Source organism: Trichomonas vaginalis, chromosome IV (assembly GCF_026262505.1).
Source record: "Trichomonas vaginalis G3 chromosome IV, whole genome shotgun sequence".
NCBI classification, from domain to species: Eukaryota; Parabasalia; order Trichomonadida; family Trichomonadidae; genus Trichomonas; species Trichomonas vaginalis.
The window spans coordinates 31,155,764-31,169,584 of record NC_067206.1 but is presented as its reverse complement, the minus strand read 5'-3'; the positions used below and the strand labels follow the sequence as shown (position 1 = coordinate 31,169,584).

The following is a 13,821-nucleotide window of genomic DNA, read 5'->3' as shown; positions in this document are numbered from 1 at the left end:
ATGCAGATCCAAGATCAAGAAATCACATATATCGAGTTGCTTAAGTATGGAGTGCAACAAGAAATCCAAGCAGGTTGTAGTTATTCATATAAAACTAGGAAAGAAAGAAATCAAATCCAATTTAATTGTAAGTGGCCGAATTGTCCATGTCGCTTCCATGTTGATACACTTCCCGATGACAAGTACCACATACGAAAATGTATTAACACCCACAATCATTCTGCCCCTTTTCCAAACAAATCACAACAAATTACATCATATTTTTCTAGATCTTATTTAACAAGATATTTTGAATCAAATCAAGACCGTGTTTACGCACAATTAAGGTGTTTCAAAGATCTTAATATCCCATTTGATAGTGGGATCATTCCGGAAATGTTTCAACAATCTACAGATGCTTTAAAAAAGTTTTCTAAACGCTTTCATGCAATCAATACCCGTTTCTCAGCGGATGATGTTACATCTCTTGCAATTTTTGTCGACATGGTTAAGAGTCATTCTCCAGATGATCTCATCGAGTTTATTCATGAGCCAGATCGTATGATTTTCTATTACGCCCCATTCGAAGCAAATGCTTTTTCACATCAAATACAAACTTATCACATTGATTCCACTTATAAGCTCTTGCGCTCTCGCATACCATTTTATGCCGTCACTGGCAAATTCGCGGAATCAATTGTTTTTCCGTTTTTGTATTTTTTCGTTTGGCCCGACACAAGTGAAAATATACAAGTTTGTCTCACAGCATATTTTGGCTCCATCAATCGCGAACCATTTTATTTTTCAATGGACTGCGCACCTCAAATCACAAATGCTGTTGAAACAGCCATCCCCTTATGCCAGATCATTTGGTGTGGCGTTCATGTGTTGCGCGCTGTCATGAGAAAGGCTGAAAAGTTTCAAGATCGTTCCAACTTCGAAACTTTCTATAACTTAATGAAGTTATTGGTCTTTGGTTCTGAAGAGGAAGAAATTGATCCTGATGAAGTTTACAACAATTTAGAAGAAATTTTAAATGAGGAACCTGCTGCCCGTGAATACTTTGACCGACAGTGGCGCCATCATCTTGACAGGTGGATGCTTCGCTATAGAAATGAAGGAGATGGAACAAACAACATCTCGGAATCACATTTCAAGGTTTTGAAGCACCAGTACTTCCCAGAAAGGCGAAATCTTCGACTCGATGAACTTGTCATCGAGTTATATTCCAGTGTTGTTCTTTCATTCCTGATTAAGTTGCAAATTAAAGGTCTGGATTCAGAGAGAAGTGTTAAAGTTATCAAAAAAGTCACAAGAGATTTCGAAGAAATGACACAATTTAAAAAAGTCGAATGCATCAGTATGCTTGAAGCTGTTCAGAAAGGTCTGAAAAATGATACACTTGATCCCAACATTGTTTACTCAACATTAAAAATATTATTGCAAAGAAAACATTTGATTTAATAAACATTTAATTTATTATAATTAATTTTTTATTACAGTATAGTAAAAAATGCTATAAATAAATTATTATATTTTATTAAAATGTGACTTTTAATAGTAAGTGAATAAAATAAATCAGGAATTGGGAAAGAAATAAGGTTAATTAAAAATAATGAAAATTACAAGTTTAAGGTTAATGAAAAAGTGACAATGAGTGAGTTTGTTCCCCACTCTTAACAAATTTAAAAATCACTTATGTACAATAATGTTAATAATAAAAGAGTAAATATAAAATTAGTTTAAAGAAAATATAAAGGAATAAAGATTCATTGATGGACAAAATATAGAATGAATGCTATTAAAACATTTGTCTGGTTCAACAGGTGTTATTCGAACAGCACCATTACCTGAATGTCCGACTTCTCTCAAATAATCAGGACTTCGAAACTCTGAATTTCCATCAAAGATTTGTGCATGAATAAAGACAATTCCAGACCAATGCTTAGAACTATTCGTATTGACGCCATTAATATCAACAGAATTACAACCTTCATAACCGCTGACATAACCTCCTAATTTTGTAAAAAGTTTACTTGTGGCTCCAAACCCACCATAAAATCCTCCGCCTGCACCTGAACCAGGTGCATTTACATGCAGACTTCCATTTGCTCCGATTCCAAGAGAATTTCCGGAGGTTTGGGAGGTATTTGAGGGAGCAAACTGCTTACTATCGTAACCAGTAGTGATAAAACCTGTCAAATTACCACCTGGAGCACCATAACAACCATAAACAGCTCCAGAACCACCAGCAGCTACCATGATTCTACTGGCAAGTGATGCAACATCAGAGCCATTCACGAGTCTTACATCTGTTGCACCGCCGCCTCCACCACTCGGATCATCATCACGTGTGTCTTTACCTCCATTTCCGCCGCCATTATAGCCTCCTAAAGCATACGCATTTGTGTCACAACTTGACGGTTTCCCTCCTTGACCTCCTATATAAAGGTAAAGCCGTTTTGTAGTTCGAAATCTGACGATTCCAGATGTGTATGCACCTCTCCCGCCATAATTATTTGACATGTAATTTCCATCCAAACATGAAATGCCTCCCTGGGCTCCCCAAAGTTCAATTAGGAATGAACCAGGGCCAACTTCAACTTCTACAGGATCACATTTAGTTGTATTTTGGCAAGGATAGGTGTATAGTGTGATAAGATCTTTTCTTTAGTTTGTTGTAGTAATCGTACATTGTCTGGAGAACTGTGTTTGCCTGTGTTGTCAATCCTAAGATTGAGTCAGACTCAACAGCTGGATGTCCGTTTGCGACACCAATGATTTGGTTGACAGACAATGCAAGCAAATTGATGTAAGAAGCAGTGCCAAACATGTTGTTTGCCTGTGGAGCGTTCTCTTTGATGAGTGTGCCGATTTTCTCGTACAACAAGAAGAGAATTGTTGTGTAAGCAATTGAGCAAAGCATGATGAAGACGAATGCAATTGCAAGCTGTGCGAAATCACCAACAGTTCCAGATGAATCTGATGCAGTGACGAAAATCTTAAGCAAGTTTTCTTCTTGCTTGTTTCTTTCGCCTTCAGATTGTTGTGTCTTTGTGCCTCCTAAGTCTGTGTTCTTCTGCAACTGTCTCAAGTTCTCGTTGATAGAAGAAACGACGTTCTTTGGAAGGGACATCAATGTCTTGTAAATTGCTGTCTTATCATTGTTAAGTCTCTTCCATGAGATAGCAATGATTGCGACGAAGACAAGCAATAAGAAAATAGCAACACCAATGATGCACCAGAAGAAGATCTTGTTCTTTGAGTTGATGTCATCATATATGTAGCTGACAATGTGTTCAATTGAATCAGTAATAACTGTGACAACGTTCAATGCGTTGACAATTGGATTCTTGAACTGAGATTGAGCCAATGTATTATTGGTGATGGCCTGCTTTGTGTCAGCAATTGTTGATGCGCAGACAGAGAAGTCACTGATAGCGGACCGGAGGGATTTCTTGGAGTTGTTTGTTGGAATTCCATCATTGTAAGTGATATAATTAATTGAATCTGTGAAAATTGTTGTTCTTACATGATCGAATTGTTCTGTTCCACGTCCGTATTCTCTGAAATCGTTCATTGTGATTGATTCGACATTCTGCATTTGGAGAAGTGCAGACAACTGGAAAGGAATGCTGGATGTATCCTTGAAGGCTGTGCACTTGTACTCAGGAAGTTTATTGTTGATTGCGGCTGGCCAATAAGAGAGGTTGTTGTAGACATAAGCCATGGAAAGTGTTGGAATCATGGATACGTAATATCTGGAGAAGGCAAGAGCATCGATAAGCTCAGCTGGCTTACGGATACTGGATGAATATGTCTTTGCAACAGCTAACATGGCAATTGCACCGCCAAAGAAGATTATCGAGATAATGAGACAGATGGCAATGACCATTCTGATGGAAGGAATCTTAAGGTTGTCGATAAGCTCCTTAATGGCACGTGAATCTTCTAATCTCTGCTCATTGAACTATTCTTCGTTCTCAGAAGTCATGAGGATGGAGCCGGACATGTCACTCATCATATTCTTGTTGGCATTCTCGGCCTGGTTCCATGCGTTGACTGGTAAAAGTGGGAAAGCATGAAGACCAAGTTCTTGGGCATGATCGGAGTGAACTTGGATACCACGGGACATCTTTCTTGTCTGTTCAACAACTTCTGTATAGCCTTCTGCATCGTTCTTGACTTCATACAAATAACGGCTATAAGATCTGAAAATGAACCTGTTGTTTGGATACTGGGTAAGGAGAAGAGCGAACTGGGAATCGGACTTAAGGATACTTTCATAAGCGTTAGAAATGGCTGAATCCATTTCACCGATGTTGCCTTGAATGACCTGATCCCAGATGTGCCTCAGACGACGCTTGCATGCACCTGTTTCCTTGGAAATCTTCTCGATCTTGCGCTTGAGTTCGGCTGTAAGGTTCATTTCTCTCTGCTGGAAGATAATCATGGACTGAGCAAGACATTCCTTGACGAGTGTGCCATGGAACTTCTTCTGATTAATTGTTCTTACGATGAACATGTGTAAAGATGAAGCTTCGGGGTAGATGGCGACAAATTTACCAAAGGTAACCCAGTATGCTGGCTCATCTGGCCACTGTTGTGTGATAAACTTGAAGAGAGAGAAATCGATGGAGACTGGGTGCGCGTAGTTGAAGCCAATAACTGCTGCCTTCATTAATTTCTTCGGGTTCGAAAATTCGTGGAGAATACTGTTATCGTCGTTAATATCATCAAGAAGCATTAAGTTCTTGTTGACCTGGCGACATGTGATGAAGAATGATATAAATGCGCAAACAGCGAAGACAACGAACCATGCTAAGACAGTGGCTGTTGACATCTTAACGCTAACGAATATCAAGATAGCGAATATTGTGTGAGCGAGACCACCAAAAATACCATGGGTGTAGAACATGGTAGTATGGGTGAAAGATACAAGGGAAAATGAATTTCCGCATGTCCAGAATGTGCTGAGGCATCCAACTGCTTGTAAAAGTTCAAGAATGCCTTGAGGTATTTTTGTCAGATAAGTGTTGATACCACTGAAAAAGCCAATTAACGCGATAGAATAGATGATAAGCATCTGTGTGAAACCATTAACGCAAAGGAATGATGTTGGTCTGAACAAGAATGAGTACGAATAAAGTGTTCTGAAGAAAACACAGTAAAGGGCATAGGTAATGACCGTAAGGATAATCGTAACGACATTAAATGGTGTGGAGAAATGGGTGGTTTCCTTTGCAATTAACTTTGAAATAACCTCACAGCAAATTTCAATAGCGGGGAAGTGCATGAGGTAACCGAAAGTTGAAAAGAATATGTTAATTATATAAATTGGGGCCTTTCCAATCTTACCACGCTTTTGGTAGTAGTAAGAAGCCGTTACCAAAAGGATGAAGAAACAGAAGAACATGGCAAAATAGATAATTGCGAAGTAGAATGATGCTTGATCGCGATATGTAATTGGAACGATGTTCCAAATAATGGAGAAAATGTTTAAGAATTTGAAAATGTAAGTGTCTCTGTCATAAAAATTGAAGTAGTTAGAACAAAGTATGGGTCCAAAGAATTGAATAAGACGCCAGAAAGAAATGATGGAATGTAATGTATACCATGATGGAACCATTGAGTCCATGTATACAAAAAGGAAAGAAATCATGTTCCGTAATTTCTTGATCTTGCTGCTATGTAAGAGACCTTTATATTTATATGTTGCTGAAAACGCAGATGAAAGCATTTTCGAGTGCTCACTCGAAGCGTTTTCAGAGGCGTGCATCTAAAAAAATTTTATGTCTATTCAAAAAATAAAAAATTCAATTAGTATTCAAATTTTTAATTCTTTATCATTCAAAAATAACATTTAGATCAATAACTGATAAATTGAAATTCATTTTTGGGCCTTAATTCTGTTTGATACGCTCAAAAAATCATTTCAATAGGCCAATCGTTTTCTATAAATCGCGAACATTGATAGCTTTCAATCAATGCGCCCATATTTAATTGTAGAATGCGATTAATTCATCAGGAAAATACCCATATACAATAATGTTAATATTAAAAAAGTTAATATATAAATAGAGTATATTAACTAATCCAAAGAAAGTTTAGAGAAAATATAAAGGAATAAAGATTCATTGATGGACAAAATATAGAATGAATGCTATTAAAACATTTGTCTGGTTCAACAGGTGTTATTCGAACAGCACCATTACCTGAATGTCCGACTTCTCTCAAATAATCAGGACTTCGAAACTCTGAATTTCCATCAAAGATTTGTGCATGAATAAAGACAATTCCAGACCAATGCTTAGAACTATTCGTATTGGTTTGAGCAACTCTTTTGCATTTTTGGCAATACAATATTACAATTCTGTATTTTTTTTTCAGTATATTACAATTCCAGATGTATAAGCACCTCTCCCACCATAATTATTCGACATGTAATTTCCATCTTTACATCCAGTGCCTCCTTGGGCTCCCCAGAGTTCAATTAGGAATGAACCTGGGCCAACTTCAACTTCTACAGGACTACATTTATTTGTATTTTGGCACGGATATGTGTATAATGTGATAAGATCTTTTGTTGAGTTTAAATTTTACACGTTATTCAAAAAATAAACAATTCAATATCTATTCAAAACATATAAGTACTATTATTATCACAAAAATTGTGTGATTACATTTGACATTAAATTCAATTGAATCTTAATTTTTACGATTTTTTTGAACAATCTTCAAAAGAGAAACTTTATAAAATTGAACAAAAAGTTACTCATATTGATAAAAAGACAATATTAAATATATCAATTAACAATGGCTTCAAAAATATACAAATTTATTATTTATTAAAATTATACAAAATTTATATATCACTGTCTATGAAAACTTCCTGTTGATGTTAGATATGATTGAACAGGATTGACTAAGTAAGTCATTTGCTTTCCCTTACCTTTCAAGAACGTTTCTACTCTTGCAGCAATGTCGAAACTCATACCTTTGATTAAGTCATAAGTTGCTTGACTGATATGAACATGGTTTGCTTCATCTGTACTTTGAAGACGAGCTGCAACATTGATTGGATCACCAATGATGTCGAATGCTGGTTTATCGGTACCTAAAACACCTGCAATGATTGGACCACCACTGTTCACACCAACGCGGATTGTAAGAGATGAATCAAGACGCATGTTGATTTCATCAAGTTCTGCGATGGAATCAAGACCAAGCATGACTGCTTGCTCGGCATGTGATTCTGGAGATGTTTCTGGATTGAACAAACCAGCGGCAGCCATGTAGATGTCACCAATGAGTTTGATCTTAGTGACCATGTTGTACTTGCTAGCGATCTTGTCAATACCTGCAAAGTACAATGATAAGTTCTGCATGATGTCTTGTGGACTAAGGTTGACGGTGTACTCTGAGAAGCGAACAATGTCAATGAAGATGATTGTTGCTGAGTTGACAGTGAACGTGATATCTTTCTCTCCTCTGTTCAACTGTACAACAATATCTCTTGGCAATATCTGATACAACAATTTTTCTGATTTGGCCTTCGCTTCTTCTGCTTGCTTCATTTGATGAACAAGTGCAGTTTGATCTCTTACAATGATTGCAAATGAGTTCAAGTCATCGTTATTATGATTCTTGATTCCGACTATTGTTACATGACATGGGATCTCCACATTATTATCTGTTACTGCTGTAAAATCTTCTTCTGCAAATGTTGATATCTGTCCTGATCTCATCATCTCAAGTTTATTTGTGATCTTATCTTCATCAGCACTTGTGAAGAATTGAGAAATATGTTGTCCTAATATTTGTTCAGGCGTGTATCCAATTAATCCTTGTACAGACTTGTTAACAATCTCAACAACACCAAATACACTTGTCAAGAATATCGAATCTGTTGCATTAAGAATAATCAATCCATCAACTGATAATCTGTCATCCTTTATATCTGATTTCGATTTCAAGAATGTTTTACTGAAGAGTTTATTGTTGACAAGCGTTGCTGGATTAAATCTCTTTGATACGAAGCAAACAGCTTTATATGCTGAAGCTCTATTAGTATAATAAAATGATACAACAACTACGAAACTTATTAATAGTATTGTAACACATACACCAATAATTATAATGTTTTGCAATATATCATTATATTCCATGTCTGCTAATTTGATCATTCTCTTTGTGACATTCATTAATCTCATCCACATGTGAGCATTGACAATGTGAATTGAGTTTGCCATAATAAATGTGCTCACATTTTGATTTTGATTTAGAAGATCATTTGCTAATTGCTGAACAAAGCCACGATACACATCAATCTGTTGATGAATACTAGTTTGAGCATAGAAATCGTGGGGATCTCCAATTTTAGGTTTAGCTGGTTTATCAATTATATTATATTGATCTAATTCTTCATCGAATCCTTTGCATGCAGGGGTGTCTTCAAAACCATTGACTAATTTATTGTCAAGATCAGCTAATTCCTTTGTCAAAAATAGAGAAAGATTAACTAACTCAGAAATACTTGTCATTCTGTTTTGTTCTGGCAAATCATGCATTGCCAAAGAATAAATCAAAGCATACAAGGAAGAAGCTGATGATGACAATCTTAATGATGCAAATTGATTCCATGAATTCAAATTGATAATGTTTGTATTTGAATTGACTACCAAAATACAAATAATTAAAGAACAAAGTAAGAATCCTAAAGAGATAAACAATATAATGGTAATTAAAATATAGGATACACGACTTGTTCCTGTCATTTCAACAATTTTTGTATCATCATCTGTTGCATGGATTGTTATCAGAGCTTTTGCATCATTTTTAGCTTTGACATCAAAACCTTTGATGATTTCAATAACATCTTTGAGTGATTTGATTGTTAATATATGGATAACAATCACAGGAATGAAAACGGAAACAAAAGTTTCACATGGAATTAAAAATTCTAAAATTCCGAAGACTCTTTTAAGATGATTTCCTTCAGATCTTTGGAAATCACAGAAAGAATCAAATAAAACTATTGATTGTTCATAGAATGCATTGAAATTGAAATACAACTCGCAGTAATTTGGATTACTTAAGAGATATTTGACAGTTTTGTTTCCACTTAATTCTCTTTGATGAGAAATCATCATTCCGACTAAAGATGAAAATGATTCATTTGCTATCGCTGCAGGTTTAGCATCAGCATCGCAAATGACTATTTCTGTTACAGGTTTTATCAATGATTTGGCGAAATCATAAATATCTTCACCTTCAAGAGCCAATTGTGCAACAGAATTAATGAGGTTTCCAAATTGAATTGATGAGTTTGTTGTGAATATCATTGTTTCTCTCAACATATCAGCATCAACATTAATGAAAACAGGATCAGTTGATCTCATTAATCCTCTCATTGCAGGCATATAAGTATCCAAAACATTATGTTCTCTGATGAATTCTAAGATCAAATCAGCATTCGCAATTGAGGAATAAAATGTGATTTGAGATATTGAATCCAATCTTTGTAATGATCCTGTTTGTGTTGCTAATTGCCTTTCAGAATAAATGAAAGTAAAAGCAAAGATAGCAATGACGCAAACAATAATAAATATTGTAGCAGGAATGATCGATTTGATCGAGTTTGGAAGTTTGTTTTCTAAAGCTCTGTGTAAAGCAAGTCTTGTTCTTGATTGGTATATTGTTTGTTTACCAACCATTTCTTCTACATCAAGATCTAAAAAGTTTTCACTCATTGTTGAACTATTTTGGCTTCCGCTTGTTTTACTTTGATCTGTTGATGATTGACTACCTTGACTAGATGCAAGTATTGATTCTTTCTTTTTATCATTGACTGCACCTTTAAGATCTAATATCTTTTTGGTGATATATCCTGGAAAAGCTCTGACCATTGATCTAAAAGAATAATCTATTGAAAAACTTAAGCCCATTTCAATAACTTGTGCTCTATGTCTAATTTTGAGGCCTTCTGGAAAATCACACTCGCATTCAATAAGATAACGGCTGAATTCTTCACAGAATTTCGGATTATTTGGAGCATTCTCTAATGATTCTCTCCAAACAGCTCTGATCATATGTGCTTTGTTTGCAAGGTTCTCAAAGTAGTTTGGTGTCAATTTATTTGAATCAACGGCTCCTCTGGTCAACATCTCGCATTGCTTTGACATGTTTTTCAGCTCAATAAGTTTCAGTTTTGATTGGGAACTCACTGAAAATTGACGTAGTGTCTTTATACTGTCAACTTGGTAGATCAAAAATCTAGTTGTGAATCCAATTTTTCTATGAGTCAGGATTAGACGCTCAATTCTATTAAGAAGTCTTGTTTCTTTCGGAAAATAGTTGACTAGTTGCAAGCATGTGCTCAAAGCAAGTTCTCCGTTGAATTTATTGATGATAAAGTTTACCAGAGACCAATTGTAGAAGCATAGACAGTAGTTTTGGAAGCCAATTCTAAGATACAATAATGCTTTGATCTCATTCTTATCAAGTCCAAGGGATGTGTAATATTCGCTTGCCTCTTCTTCATTAGAAAATGTTTCTTGGAGTTGAGAAATAATCTTTTTGACTCTGAAGATATGATAGATAAGAAAAGCAGGTGTCAAACCAATAAAACACCCGAATGTTAAACCTAATGGAATATTATAATTGAATTTCTTGACGAAATAAGAGATAATCATGATAACATCACCTAACATATTAGAAAATTGCCATCCACACGATAATGATTGCGACATAATATCGACGAATGGAATTCTTCTTAGAATGTATATAACGATATACACGTACATTGCAAAATGTAAAGCTATTGCAACAAGTCTTGCCCAGTCTTCAAATAATGCCAGAATGAAGTATAATCCTAGTGATATCATGATTGCAGCTAAAGTAATGATCATAATTGATGGGTCAAAGTTAAGTAGAGGAGAGACATTAACGTTCACTGATTTTGATGCAAATCCCTGAACAATTGCGAATGAGAATACTTCATATGCAACATTTATGAGATATAACAACATGGAGACAATTACTTTATACGATGTATATCCATGACACATTAGCAAAAATGTTTCTCCCACTCCAATTATTGATGGAATTAAAATTACGATAAGTATTGTGTCAAAATAGAATCTAATAGGATAATTAAGCACGTTGATAAAATTTCTTTGCACTTTGAAATATGCCAATTGAAATCTAATCAAAATAAAGATTATCACATTTATTGCGAAAATAACAAACGCAATAACGAAGTAATATCCAGGCTGAGGTGGCTGAGGAATATAAAAAAAGATCGATCTTAATAGTTTCATTGTACCTTTTGTATCGTTAATTTCCCAATATGGCTGCCATGGCCAGTTTGTAACAATAACAACTTGAAGAAAGAAGAATACTAAGAATGGGTAAACAAATATGATTGGAATATTGGCTTGCTGGAAGACAGCTGTGAATAATGGAAACATTTCATCGATAACTTTGTTTTCATTTTGAACCTGGACTCCATTATTCATGCTTTCATTCGATATCGATACAGATACAGTTGCTGGATTCTGCTGATTGTTGTAAGCCATTCAGTTTGCTATTTTGTTATTTTGTTAAATCTTTTTGTTTTCTATCTGCCCTCAAAAAATAAAACGAAAAATATTGTTTGTATCACTAATTATAATATAATTAATCATAAAAAACACCACGAACTAATTGAGAACTAAAAATAACAGAAATATAAAAACATTTTCCGGAATTATCACCGAGCAATATTCTGTCTAAGGATGTTAAAAGGCCGATTCAATGAATAAAAAGATTTCAATGATGGAATTAGCAAAAGAAATCAATTCTTTCGATACACCTTCCTGAGAAGATTAATAATATAGGGATATTACAAATTTGTGACAGTTCAAACAATTTCAAAATGTTGTCTTAAATATTTGAAGCATTCAAAAATTGAGATAAATTTCACAAAGGATGATAAAAATCATATCATTGATTCACTACACATCAGTATTCAGATAAACAAGTTTTGAGAATGATACTATCTTTTAGAAAACTTTTGAATGGAGATAAATTAAATATAATAATTATGAGATTAACTGTACATCTATGTTAGATTTAAATATACCTCTATTTGGAAAAAAGCATTCAAAATTATTTTCAATAGATCTATTGGCAATTTTAATTTATTTTAATCACCTAATAATATGAATGATAATAATACAAATTATTGGAATTAACAATGCTTTGAAAATTTGAATGTATCGAAATTATGAATTATCGATGTAAATATTTTCTATTTTCAACTATTTTAATAATTATTTACTCTTTTCTTTAAATTGGAAATTGCCCATCAAAAGTTGTTATAGGATGCAAAAATCGGAAATTTACAGGTTTTTAATCCATTTGCTTCGATTCGGATTATATTTCATCAGACGTTGCATTTACCAGATAGCAATCAAGGAATTTTTCAGATTCTTCAGTAAGTTTTGAACAATTTTGCTCAACTCAACCTTTAAGTTAACTTTATGGTATAGTTTAGCAAAAAACTAATTTGTTAACAATATTTATCTAAGTATTTGTTATGATTTTAGTTTTATTTATTTATCATTATTTTTGAGTTTGTTTTCAATAAGTATTTTAACGAGAATCTGTATATAAATCAATGTGAAATTGAAATTTATTAGTTCCAACTAACTTGCAACTAATTAAAGTCTAATCTTTGTCATCTTTTATTTCCTGCTAGTAGCGTCTAAAATAAGAACAGAATCTATGCAACATATCTGCCTGAACATAGTAAATACTGTCAATCTTTACAACTATAAAAGTTTCGCAATTGAATTTGGCGATCAATGAAATAATGAAAAATTAGAGTTCTTGTTTCGAAATAATTTTCCATAAACACCTATTCTACATATCTAAATATCTTTCATGTTTGAAGATTTACTATGCAAATTCTTGATATGATCCCTAATAACAATTCTTTAATAATACGATATTATTCTAATTTTTACAGTCTTTGGTAGATAAATTGAAGAACAATCGTAAGAACTGTAAATTATAAATTTTCAATTCAACCTTTAAATTTTATAAATCATGATAAATCAATTAGATTACTACATTTAATTATTTTTATACTAAAATTTATTTGCCTGTAATTACAAATTGAAAGAATTGAATAAATTGAGCTCCTTTATAGAAAATTATAGATTCATTAACCCACAAATGTTTAACATACACGTGTCTTGAATAAAAATATAACTCCTTATCGATTAATCTCATGACCCTCTATAAGTTTTATACAAAATTCAATAATTGAAAAGACTCAAAAATGTACAGACAGAAAATAATATTAATAAACTTTAAAAGTGCGTTTAACCGTGCTCTTGAGGCAAAATTAACTTAATATTATAGTAATCTTTATTTTCAAAGCATTTGAAATGGCTCAGAAAAAAACATTTTCTGAGGATTAAAATTTATTTATATTTGAATAGTGATTATATATCTTGTTCAAATTTTGATTTTATTTTTCTATGCCGCCACATTTCACATTGAAATTATCTTGACGTACATTCAAAAATTGAAATGATATCGTCTCCTTTGAAATTTGTTAAATACTATTCAATAAATATTGAACCTCAATTCAGAAAATTATATAGCAAGAGTTAGTTTCGATAAATCCCCTCATGACATATAATGGAATATTTCTCATTATCGGAGATAATTTTAGAAAATGAAAAATTCTGATCTCAAAGTTAATGATTATGAAGTATTTGACCGGGAAATAATAATAAAATATTATCATTAACGATGTAACGAATTTTCATCTCAAAAATTCAAATTATA

At 33.5% G+C, this 13,821-nt stretch overlaps 3 protein-coding genes across 3 annotated transcripts, besides 2 other annotated features; 1 reads left to right on the top strand and 2 right to left on the bottom strand.

Moving 5' to 3' along the window:
- Positions 1-1,443, top strand: TVAGG3_0200300 (MULE transposase domain-containing protein; the record flags this gene model as incomplete). The annotated part of the gene is made up of 1 exon (XM_001308264.2): positions 1-1,443. The coding sequence occupies one exon, from the start codon at positions 1-3 to the stop codon at positions 1,441-1,443; it is 1,443 nt and encodes a 480-aa protein (XP_001308265.2).
- Positions 1-1,655: part of a mobile genetic element that runs on past the window's edge.
- Positions 1,618-1,655: a terminal%2Cinverted (terminal inverted repeat of MuDR-5_TvMULE4 transposon ID:TVAGG3_0200290).
- Positions 1,656-1,716: 61 nt separating this feature from the next.
- On the bottom strand, positions 1,717-2,505 carry TVAGG3_0200280 (glycine-rich protein family; the record flags this gene model as incomplete). The annotated part of the gene is made up of 1 exon (XM_001308263.1): positions 1,717-2,505. The coding sequence occupies one exon, from the start codon at positions 2,503-2,505 to the stop codon at positions 1,717-1,719; it is 789 nt and encodes a 262-aa protein (XP_001308264.1).
- A 4,291-nt stretch (positions 2,506-6,796) lies between these two features.
- TVAGG3_0200270 (guanylate cyclase protein) lies at positions 6,797-11,628 on the bottom strand (the record flags this gene model as incomplete). The annotated part of the gene is made up of 1 exon (XM_001308261.1): positions 6,852-11,558. One exon carries the CDS (start codon positions 11,556-11,558, stop codon positions 6,852-6,854), a length of 4,707 nt encoding a protein of 1,568 aa, XP_001308262.1.
- Positions 11,629-13,821: the final 2,193 nt, after the last annotated feature.